This window comes from Neolamprologus brichardi, chromosome 15 (assembly GCF_056152115.1).
Source record: "Neolamprologus brichardi isolate AB-2024 chromosome 15, ASM5615211v1, whole genome shotgun sequence".
NCBI classification, from domain to species: Eukaryota; Metazoa; Chordata; class Actinopteri; order Cichliformes; family Cichlidae; genus Neolamprologus; species Neolamprologus brichardi.
In genome coordinates, this window is record NC_142118.1 from 11358059 (window position 1) to 11369703 (window position 11645).

General features: G+C 39.8%; 1 protein-coding gene across 2 annotated transcripts; it reads left to right on the forward strand.

The window, feature by feature from the left end:
• The first annotated feature begins 994 nt into the window (after positions 1-994).
• fbxo30b (F-box protein 30b) lies at positions 995-6479 on the forward strand. 2 transcript variants are annotated; one of them, XM_006797040.3, is made up of 3 exons: positions 995-1138; positions 3340-5469; positions 5662-6479. In XM_006797040.3, exons 2-3 carry the CDS (start codon positions 3391-3393, stop codon positions 5854-5856), a joined length of 2274 nt encoding a protein of 757 aa, XP_006797103.2. In that variant the 5' UTR covers positions 995-1138; positions 3340-3390; the 3' UTR covers positions 5857-6479. The 2 variants fall into 2 exon arrangements, with proteins under 2 accessions (XP_006797103.2, XP_035766334.2); XM_035910441.2 differs by lacking the exon at positions 995-1138 and adding an exon at positions 1245-1338.
• The last annotated feature ends 5166 nt before the right edge of the window (positions 6480-11645 follow it).

Genomic DNA, 11645 nt, shown 5'->3' on the forward strand with positions numbered 1-11645 from the left:
ACCAGCACATGGGAAAATCAGTAATCTTCTTTCAAATGATCGTTTAAGTCATATTTGTAATGTTTTGTGGACTTAAGGCCAGCAATTTTATTTGTAAGTTATTTTTTTGCATGCAGACATAATAAAACGAACAAATAAAATAAATATACAGTATACATTAAGGAGCTTCCGTCATCAGTTCATACACAGTACATTGTAAGGTATCCAGAAATTGCTGAACAGAAGCAAACAAGGAATACAAGTTATTAATGGAAAAAATATTTTTTACTAATGGTTTATTGTATATAAAATAATCAGGTTTGTATGATGTAATATGCCAGTTTTGCTAGTTAGACTTGCGGTTTATAATGAATTGAAGCTGAACTTAACTTAATTATTGGACCCTCTTGTCCATCCTTATCCACTGGTGTTGGACGAAAGTCCTGTTAATCTTACAGAACCCAACACCATTGGATGGGAGCACGTATAGAATCAGCAGTGGGATGTAACTCATTACATTTCATCAGGAACTTTACTAAAGTGTTGTTTCAGTGTAATTGTATGTTGTTACTTTCTCCTTCTATTTACAATTGTTGTAAATATTGTACTCCAAACAACTGTATATGTTGATATAATGATAATTAATATAATACAATTGATATATGTTTGGGCTTCCAAATATATTTTTATAGGTTTTACAAATTTTAATGCTACAATGTCAAAATAACCCATGACATAACAGTACAGTTTTATCCTGTCATAGTTATTATAGATGTCATGATGTATAAGTGGAACTAAACAATGACCATAATGTGTCCTTTTTTAAAAAGTTTAGATTAATTTTTCAGTTAAAAACACCAGTTTTTCAGTATTGTTTGTTTTTACATCGTTGCAAAACTCCAAGTCTTCGCCTATGTAGCCAACTCCTGTGATTATTCTCAGCTTTTTTTTCTTTTTTTTTTACCCCGTGTAAACAGATGTGCGCTTTGGTCAATAAAGTTTTGAACACAAAAAAAGAGAGAGGCTGAGAGGATATGTAGCTAGCTAGTGGCTATCATTAGCACTTTCTCTATAGCTATAACTGCAGTTAACAGCTGGGTTTGTTGTAATTTTTTTAAATACTTTTGATCGGACTTTTTGCTGCCAACATTACGATCAGGTAAGAAGTGCCCTGCATGCTAGCCCGGGTTTATACCGCTGTTGTTTTGAACCGTTCAACTTCCGAGCTAGCTAGCTGTTGTTAGCTAACAGTATGAGGCTGCCTGCCATTGTTACAAAAACAAGTTGATTTGATGGTGAAGGAGCCGATGACAACAAACAAGCTTGCAGCACTGGACTCGTAATATACCACTGTACACGGTAGTGAAAGCTTCTCGTCTTTTTTTGCTCTTGTTTTAAGTAAACTTAGCGAGGAACATTAATCTAGCCACGCTGTGTTTTTGTGTTACGTTTGTTGTCAGTGAATGAGCTTTATTTGGGTCACACATCTGAAAAGAGATGCTGGTTAAAAAAAAAAAAAGGGAAAAAAAGTAACTAGTATTGTTTTGCTAAAATATTGTGGATGTTAGTCACGTGTTTGGTTATTTATTTATACATGCTGCAAGGTTTAGAAGTGACGGGGTAGCGTTTAACTTTCAGATGGATTTGTTTGTATTCATTCGTTTGCCTGAAGTGGTTAGAGAAACAGATGCTCTGAGTAACTCGCCACTGGCATCAGGGTTTTTTTGTTTTGTTTTGCTTTTAATCTTTTTACACGTGAGATTTAAAAATGGCTGCACCGTAAGTGTCCTTTCTACATGTCCAGCTTCGTTGGATACATTTTAGACGTGTTTTCAACTCTTAAAGATGTCACTAGCTGATCTCCAAGTCCTGGCTACAAAATACCTTTATTTAATGTGTTCTGTTCACAACTTCTGTTAAAGTCTTTAATATAATCTAGAATCATTCATTATGAGCCAACACACTTTTGCATTTTATGCCCGTAGGAAGTTAAACTTTAAGTGCACCATCAAATGCTAGTGCAACAGTGGAATTACACTGGCTATGTAGATTCTTAAAGATGAAGATTTATTTTGCTCCTAAATTTGATTTAAGACAATTTATTTGTTTTGTAAGATTTTTTGGAGCCTTGCCAGGGAATGACATAATAGATACAGTAATGTGTTTATTATACTCAAAACCAGTATGCTGTTTTTTAGTATAAGTTAATTTGTAACATTTATAAACAGAACACACTGCCGACTCGAATCATGCTCAAAATTAGGGAGATATGTTATTCTCCTGTCCAAAATGTGAAAAAGAAAACGTTTCAGTGTCCTGCACTGACCAGGGAATTTTCCTAATAAGGTACTGTATGAGACAGCCTTTTAGGTGTGTCACGTGACTGCAGCTGAGTTTGTTATTCTTTGGGAGAGAGGGCACTGTTTCACAGTTACCACGCAGGCTTCATTCATGGAAAGAAGAAAACTGCAGAATATTTAGGTTTGCTTTGTCACTACTGATTTTTTTCCCAGTGCATTCATATGAGGCATGTTATGTTGTATGCAGAGGGGGCAAGTATAATGCGCCACTCTTTCATGAAATAATTTGTGACAATAAATTAAAAAGGTTCGTACACTTCTTTTGAAATACACTGCAATGAACTACAGTAAAAGTCTCTTTTAAATGCAGCTTCTGCTACCTAGAAATATAATTTCTGTTGTATTACCTACTTTTCTTGTTGCACTTTTAAGAAGCTTTGATGCTTTGCTTGCACACTATTTGGTTGAAATAAAGATCTTTAGTTACTGAGGCGTGGCTCTCATGTGTGACATCTACTGGTTTGTTGTAGTTGTAACAACCTTTCAAGACTTGACCAAAACTCTAGGACAGCATAATACTAATTTTATAGTTTCCTTTATTTTATGTGTACAAGGAAAGGCTCCAATGGCTACTTCTTTTTTTTTCTTTTTTTTAAAAATTCTTTTATCTTTAATATTTCTCATTTAGAAAGAACAGCTGGAGTAAATGCAGATATGCAATGTGCAACATACTTCATGTGGTGCCGAGATGGCCTACATGTCAGTTTTTGTTGTTAGCATGAAGAATTACCTTGCAGGTATATTCCCAGTGACCATTGTGAACTGTCTTTTCAACATGATGTTATTTATTCTAATTGTAAAATGCAAAATATAGCAAAAAAAAAAATAAAAAAATCTTGGTTTCGTCATTTACTGTATTGTAATAATATCACACTGCATTCTGTTGCTTTTTGACTCGAGCTCCGATACTGTATTAAAGCAGTTTGCTCCACAGATGTAGAGCAGACTTTGTTGCTTATGTGTCGTCGCCCTACACTTACTGCATTTGATCTTTTGGCAGGACTGTGGACTGTCTTCTTCCAGAGTCACTCCCCATCACTCTGGTCTGAAGATGGAAGAGGACCATGTTCACTGTATGTCCTGTTTTAACCAGAGGTGCACGGTCAAAGCTGAAACAGGAGTTTCTTGCGAGCTCATAACGTGTCCTTTGGTTTGTGGGGCTGTTTTTCACTCCTGCAAAGTGGATGAACATCAACTTATGTGCCCACTGATGAGGATTCCTTGCCTAAACAGTGGATATGGTTGCCCTGCCACCCTGGTGCGCAACCAGATGTATGCTCACCTGGAAGTGTGTCCAGCTGGACTTGTGTGCTGTACTATGGAGTGGAACAGATGGCCTGTTAGCTGCCTGGATTATACTTCCTATGAAAGCCTGAGCCGTGGTGTGGAAGAGGTGGAGCAGCTGGACATGGCACTTGCCCTTCAGGACCAGCGTACACTGCTGGAGTCCCTCAAGGTGATTGCCATGGCACCTACTGCACAAGGAGAGCCACTTGTCAGTGTTAGTAAAGAGAACAGAGCGACACACTCCACTTTACAAACATGTGCTCCTAAGGCCTCCTCATTTATTCAGTCACCTTCCCCGCTGCCAGCCACTCATCAAGCACAGCCACACCCACCAGGCTCAGCAAAGGAGAAAATTTTCAGTGGAATTAATGGCTTGAATGAGGAGCACTTTGGTAAACTGTATGAGGCCACAGTTGAGACTGCAAGAAGCTTAGCTGCTGCTTTAGACTTTGTTAGCAGTGCCAGCTCTGGTGAAACCAGCGCAGAGCGTGTGAACAAAGAAGCTGCTGTACAGAAAAGTAGATTGAGCAACAATGGAGACTTTCAGAATGGACTGGAAGACGAAACACCTGCAGCTTCAGATAGTTTGCATAAAAGCGGCATTAAGGAGGAAAGTGTTTGTTCAAGCTGTTTGAGTGGAAATGGGTCTCTAAACGAAACAGACGTAATGATTGTGAATACAGCCAATGGGCCATTTTTAGGGGCACCTGAGGCTTGTCTTGAGACGGCCTGTCCCATTGAGGTTCAAGATAACTTGCATGCTGATGACTCTCAAGAATTACTTGCCCATCAAATGGCACCTCCACTCCATGTCAGAAAGCCTGTGGCACAGAGGGCTGGTCATATCGTTCTAGAAGATAGAGGGCTCTTTCTTTCAGAAAACCATGGGGTCAAGAGGAACTACCAGACCTTTAGGGGCCCAAGCAAATCTTCATTTTCTAATGGTCAGATGGGTATCACTCCAGGCAGGTCATTGTCTAGGTTCCAACCTGTAATGGAGGACAAGGCAGTGGATACTTCAGAGCTAGAGCAGGATGACGACCCCATGGGTCTAGGAGAGATCGATCTGATCACAGCAGCCCTGCTCTTCTGTTTAGAGGAGTCTAGAGAGTGCAGAAGGATCTCTGATACAGTCTATATTGATGGTTACCATGTTAACTTTGGCACACAGACTTTCACCTTTCCTGCTGCAATCTTAGTAACTAACACCAGAGTGGGTGACATGGCCTCTGCTTCTGCCTGCGACCATGCTGCCCCACAGATCTCCTACCCCAGCCCTTTCCGTACCCTCCGCTTAGGTCTCGTCCTGGAAGCTCTGGAGGTCGAGGCAGTCCCCCATAACCGTTACCTCCCTCCTAACCCCCGCTACCAGCATATGTTCCCCTTTGTCTGTGGTCAGTCATTCCGCCGGGACCAGTTTTCATCCCATTTCACAAATGTCCACGGTGACATTCACGCTGGTCTCAATGGTTGGATGGAGCAACGCTGCCCCCTGGCATATTATGGCTGCACGTTTTCCCAAAGAAGATTTTACCCATCTGTCCAGGGGGCAAAGGTGATTCATGACAGGCACCTCAAATCCTTTGGAGTCCAGCCTTGCCCTAAAGCAAAACTTCCAGGTGACTCCCAGTCAGACCAGTTTAGTGGGCTTCCTATTGAGATACTGTGGCACATAGCTGGATTCCTGGACAGTTTCAGCTTGTGCCAGCTGTCATTGGTATCAAGGACTATGAGGGAAGTGTGTGCCAGCCTCCTTCAGACCAGGGGTGTAGTGGACCTGCAGTGGGAGCGAAGACAAAGCCCTGGTCCTCATGGCACTGTGTCATGGCAGACGAAAAATAAAGTAAGCAGAAATCCAGTGTACTGTACTGTATACTGGTGTTTAACTATTTCTCTAAAATAGTTATTAAAATTTCTTGTTAGCACCAATGTATATAGCTATCGTACTACCTATATTAAATGCAAAGTAATATTATAAAAGGCCAGATTTTAAAGATAATAAATCAAAAACTACTTCTTTTATTTACTACCCCAGGTTTGGCGATTCAGCACTGCCTTCAGCCCGGTGTTATCGTGGGGCTTCACTGATGTCCCCAGCATGTCGAACCACCTTAAGAAGTGCCACTTCAACACTGTGGAGCACAAGACCGAGCCTGTACCCCTTCCCGCCATGTGCACCGCACGGGATGGACACTCACTCCGTCGCGTCCTACGCCATGTTAACATCTGACCAAACACAACCGACCAGTCAAAGCTGCATGAGATTCACTGCCGTAATCTGTGAATGCTGCAACTAAAAAAAATCTCTTCCTGCATCACACTAGATTATGAAGAAGCCTTAATGAAAACACTTCACTTGCCAGGTTTGTTGTGTGTGTGTTTTAGGTCCCTGTGGAGAGAGAGAAATAAAACAAACATTTCACTTCGTGGATATGATCTGAAAATGCGCACTTATTCTGATAAGATGAACTATATTTTCTTGAGTACAGATATGCATAGTGGATTTATATTATTCTATGTGATATGATATCTATATTAACAGGAATTTTAATGTTTTCACACTCTTGCCTTTCAGTAGTAGCCATGGGGAAAAGCAGATTGTTGTTTTTGTTTGTTTGCATAACTTCTGTCTGTCAGAAGGTATGCCAGCACTTTATATAATATTTGCTATTACCTCTTCAGTGACCCTAAATGATATAGCTCTGATCTCTTCAAGTGTCAGCCAAGTGCAAGCTTGTTGTCTGGGTGTGTAGGATGTCCGGATGTGAGTGTAAACAGATGGATAACACAGAAATGCATGTGCTTTAATACAGTTTAATAAAGTCTTTACAATTTTTGTAAAGTTATTTCTTATTTTGGAGGGTTTGTTTCATTTATTTATTTATTTCTACTACTGTAACTAGGCTAGTATAGTTAAATCACAGTTAAATTATTAATTAAAATTGCATAGCTGTCTTTCTAAAACTAGTATTTCAGAAACTGTTGATCTACTGGGATTTCCTGCAGAACCATCTCTTGAGTTTAAAGAGAATGGTCTTCAAAATATCAAGTGAGCATCAGTTCCCTGGACATGTGTTTGCCATGTGTTCCCTAAACACATGGCAAATTTTGAAACAGATGAACTATAGTATCAGATGACGCCACCGGGTGTTACTCCAGTCAGGTACAAACTGAAAACTGAGGCTACAATTTGCAGAGGCTCACCAAAATTGGACATTATAATATTTGAAAAACGTCTCATGAGTCTCCATTTCTGCTGCAATACATGTCTGTAAACATGAAAGCATGATTTATCCTGACTTGTATCAACAACTCAGACCATTGCTAGTGGTGTGATAGTGTGTGGGACAGTTTCTTGGGACACTTTGGGCCTCTTGGTACTGATTGAGCATTATTTAAATAGTGTACTCATTTTCCGATGGCTGCTTCCGGCAGGATAACACTAATGTCGCAAAGCCGATTTCGTCCCAAACTGGTGTCTTGAACGTGAAAATGAAGTCGTTGTACTCAAATGTCCTTCACAGTCACCAGACCTCAACCCAGTAGAGCACCTTTGGCATGTGGTGGAACAGGAGGTTTCATCCTGGCTGTGCTGCCAATAAATCTGCAGCAGTTTGCAGATTTTTTGGCCATTATTGCAATCTATGAAAAAACAGTGCATTTAAAAACTACAGCTACATCTATTATTGTCATCAACTCCAGAATAACATTTACGGTATAATTTAGATTAACCTCAGCTAAATTAATTATAAAACATTTTCATCACTTCTTTTTCTAGTCAAATATCAGCATTAAAATATTCATAAATAAATACAACAGTATTTATATTCTCCTGGTGAAAATACAAGAAAACTGTGGTATTTACTCAGTGATAAAAATCATCTACATTTTATAATTGTGTGAAAATATTTCTATTGCGTCTAGTACTAGATTTAGCATCAGCGTTATATTTTACATTTGCATTTAGATTATTCTTAATTCAAAAAGCACATCTACCACTAATGTGTTTGATTATTAATTATATTTAACTAATGATTATTGTCTTTTGGATCTGACAGGATCAAACGGTTCATGAAAAACATGTTTCCTCAGTGTCTATACAGCTGCTCATCCTACCTACTTGCAGGTATGGGAAAAAAGTCTGACTAAGATGAGCTACAGCTCCATCTGTTGGCCAGATAACATCATTGCAAAGTCTGGACTCAATCCCCAACTTCTACTACAGAGATGTAATATACTAAATGCTGCTTCCTTATTCACAAGAGGTTGTCACAGTGAGTAGCTTTACATGTTTAACTTAGCAGGGTTTTTTTTTTTTTTTGCCGGATATACTTCCTAATGCAACCCCAAAAGGATTTGTTTCTCCTCCCGGGATCATATAGTGAAACATTATTAGCAAGTGAAGATTAAATTAACAGAATAAGCAGAACAAGCCAACCAATCATCTAGCTGGTCCAGCCAGCACCCCACAACCAGGCTCCACCATCAGCCCACAGCCAGGCTCCACCATCAGCTAGCTGGTCCAGCCAGCAGGCCACAACCAGGCTCTACCATCAGCCAGCAGGCCACAACTAGGCTCCACCATCAGCCAGCAGGCCACACAGCCAGGCTCTACCATCAGCCAACAGCCCACAACCAGGTGCCACCATCAGCTAGCTGGTCCAAGCCAGCAGTCCACAACCAGGCTCCACCATCAGCAAGCAGGCCACACAGCCAGGCTCTACCATCAGCCAACAGCCCACAACCAGGTGCCACCATCAGCTAGCTGGTCCAAGCCAGCAGGCCACAACCAGGCTCCACCATCACCTAGCAGGCCACAACCAGGCTCTACCGCAGGTCTACCAGGTCTATCCGTCAGTCAGCATGTTATCCTCAGTAGTCTTTTTTCCTTTATTGCTTTTATTGACAACTTCTTGTCTACATGAGGTGCAGGAACAGTCTGTGGAGCAAGAGAAACCATAGTTCTTACTCCTCTCAAAGGGAACAAGGTGGGATTTTACATCTTTTAAAAGCTTCTCTAACGTGATCATCAGAGATCTCATTTCAACTGATTTAACTGATTTATTTATTCCATATCACTGGTTTATTTCCCAATTCTCTTCCCAAACTTGATTTTGTGAAAATTTGGATGAAAGAGTTAGATACCAATATTCTTATATTATCAGAAACCTGGCTTACAAAATCAATTACTGACAAAGACATTGCAATAACAGGCTATAATCTTTTCCGTTGTGACCGCCCCAGAAAGGTTGGCGGTGTTGCAATTTATGTAAAAAGCAAATTCCATGTTACTGTTGATTCATCGGCATCTGTTTGTAAACAGTTTGAAATTCTTGCCCTCAAGCTCCAACTTTTCAATGGCTATTTTATTACCATTGTTGGCTGTTATAGATCCCCCTCGGCTAGTAGTAGATATTTTTTACCAGCTTTTTTAACTATATAGCACTATTATCCGATGTGTGCAAGGACTAGGGATGGGTATCAAAAACCGGTTCCCACTGTTTCAATTCCTTGGAATTGTTTGCCATTTTTGCAAACGATTCCCTTATCGATTCCAGTCGCCCCGAATTACGTCACCACGTTGCGGAGCGTCATTTACCTGGCAGGAAACACAGCGCCTAAGCGGATCAAACCCTCAAAACTTTGGTTATACTTTACGAGAACGGATGACAACAGGGCAACTTGCAATACTTGCAAAGTAGATATTTCATTTAAGGGAGGAACACTACGAATATGCAAAAGCATTTGCTCACAAAACACACGATGACCTTAAATGAATATCGTGTTTTTAATTCCGCTCCGGCAAGGGCGTAGATTTGTCATGGACGGAAGGGACATGTCCCCACCAATATCCAGCAATTATTGAATTGTCCCCACCAGTAATTTGATCTCTTCGAGTAAAGAAAAACAAACCCGATAGAAAGAAAAAAAAACCGATCCGTCAACGTCTCATTCATCCAGCGGTGCAGAAAGAGTTAAATTACGTTCTCTACTGCCGCATGTGACAAATATGGCCAATGTGATTGGCTGTGCCTTTCAGGGAGCTCTGTTTAGTTTTAGCAGCGGCAAGCCTGCACTGCAAGGAGGAGAGGAGGATGGCAGCAAAAAGGAAGAACCTGGATATAAAAAAGTATTTTTCAAATAAACCTGTGAGTCATTTAAAGCCAAGTTCACTCATAAAATGTGTCCATCATAATAACGTTACAGGCTATGCTAGGCCATACATGCCAACCCTCCCGATTTTTTCGGGAGAATCCCGAATTTCAGTGCCCCTCCCGAAAATCTCCCGGAGCCACCATTCTCCCGAATTTTTCCCCATTTTCCACCCGGACAACAAAATTGAAAAACCATATCCCAGATTGGCCCAGCCAATTCCAGTTTCCAACAATGGCTACTACTACTGCAGCTACATAGCTTTAATATTACTCTTATTACTCTTTCTGGGTCGCAAAATCAACTTTTAACATATTTTCAGGCGAGAATGTAGCTGAGTAAACTTTAAATATCTGAGCCGGTGTTGTGCCAAAAACTGATTTCCAATGTTGCCGTGTGTTTTTTATGTGTGATATCATATGATGTTAAATAGACTTCCGTGAACAGGTATTACAAAGGGGTTATATATAAAACTAAAAAATTACCTGTTCCTCAAGTATCTTTGTAACTGTGTTATTGTACCTACATTATAATCAGTCAGCTTTCTTTTGTCCACTTAAAATATGTTTACACAACTATTTTTGCATTTGTTGCAATTTCAGCTGTCCTCTTGGCCAGATTACTCTTAAGAGAGACATTTTTAAAGTAAACAAGATTTTTTTTTTTTAACTGCATAAATAAAGTATACATAAAAGTCACTGCCAAAAACTGACTGCAGGTTCTATCTTGTTACAGGAATGTTGTTTGTTGCTCAAGATGACTTGATAACATTCACGAGGTATACATTTGACATATGTTTCCCACATTATAGACCAACAAGTTATTTATAGCAGTTTAAATAGAAGCAATCAGTTTTTGGCAGGCAATCACAACACAACACCTGGTTCTCAGGTGGACGCAGCCTCTGAATTTGGACACCCCCAGCCTGTTTCTGGCCCCGGCCAATAATAACGGTGACATTTAACTTATTTTATCCGATAAATAAACATTGTGAAATTCAAGTTTTGTGTGTGCGTGTTTGAATGTCTCCCTAATTCTGAGGTCTCAAGGTTGGCAAGTATGTGCTAGGCTTTGGCCCACATCAGTCTAAAATTGTATGTAACCATGAATAACGTGTTGCCATGTCCACCAGGAGAGACTGGACAGTATAGATGTAAAACAAATATGCCAGCAGTTTATCTCAGTTAACGAGAGAAGGCATGTGTTTGGCTCCTTCACATAGTGGACATTGAGTTGTTGTGTGGGACACCAGTAGTCCATGTCTGTTGCTGTAACAGTAGTTCATGTTTAGAATAAAAGATCCCAGCTCACTGATTTGATCGGGGCAATAGTGCCTAAAATGTTGCATAATTTTGCTGAGAGATCTTTTTCTTTGTGTTAATCTTAGATGAGTAGTTTTATGGACAAAAACCACCAGGTCATTCAGTGTTCCCTTAGTGCTAATGTATCAGAGATGTTGGTGTACTATAACTGAAGTAATGTTGTTAAGTCCTTAAAGTCATATTCTTTTATTGTCATGACTGTATTTGAAGCTATTTTTATTTTTGTATGATACCTGATATATATGGAATATGGCTGAAGGAAACTAAAGTCTAAAATAGTTAGTCAGTCATTTGTTTAATAGTAATTTAACATTATATAATTCACATATAAAGCTATGAATTGAGTTTTTTAAATGGTTTAAAAGCATGTAGAATAGCATAAGTAGACAAGTATATATCTCCTTTTTTTATTAAGAAGCAAAAACAAAAAGGAAAAAAAAGAAACAGGACAGGGTTCGGTGGTTGAATCATTCGTCCCCACTAATGCCAAAACCAAATCTACGCCCTTGCGCTTCGGACTCGTGAATCTCAACCCAGCAGCAGC

Bases quoted from the DNA above. Each gene is read 5' to 3' on its own strand.
- fbxo30b (XM_006797040.3), top strand. From the start codon at position 3,391: ATGGAAGAGGACCATGTTCACTGTATGTCCTGTTTTAACCAGAGGTGC. The intron at 5,470-5,661 runs GTAAGCAGAAAT...TTACTACCCCAG, and splicing joins CATGGCAGACGAAAAATAAA to GTTTGGCGATTCAGCACTGC.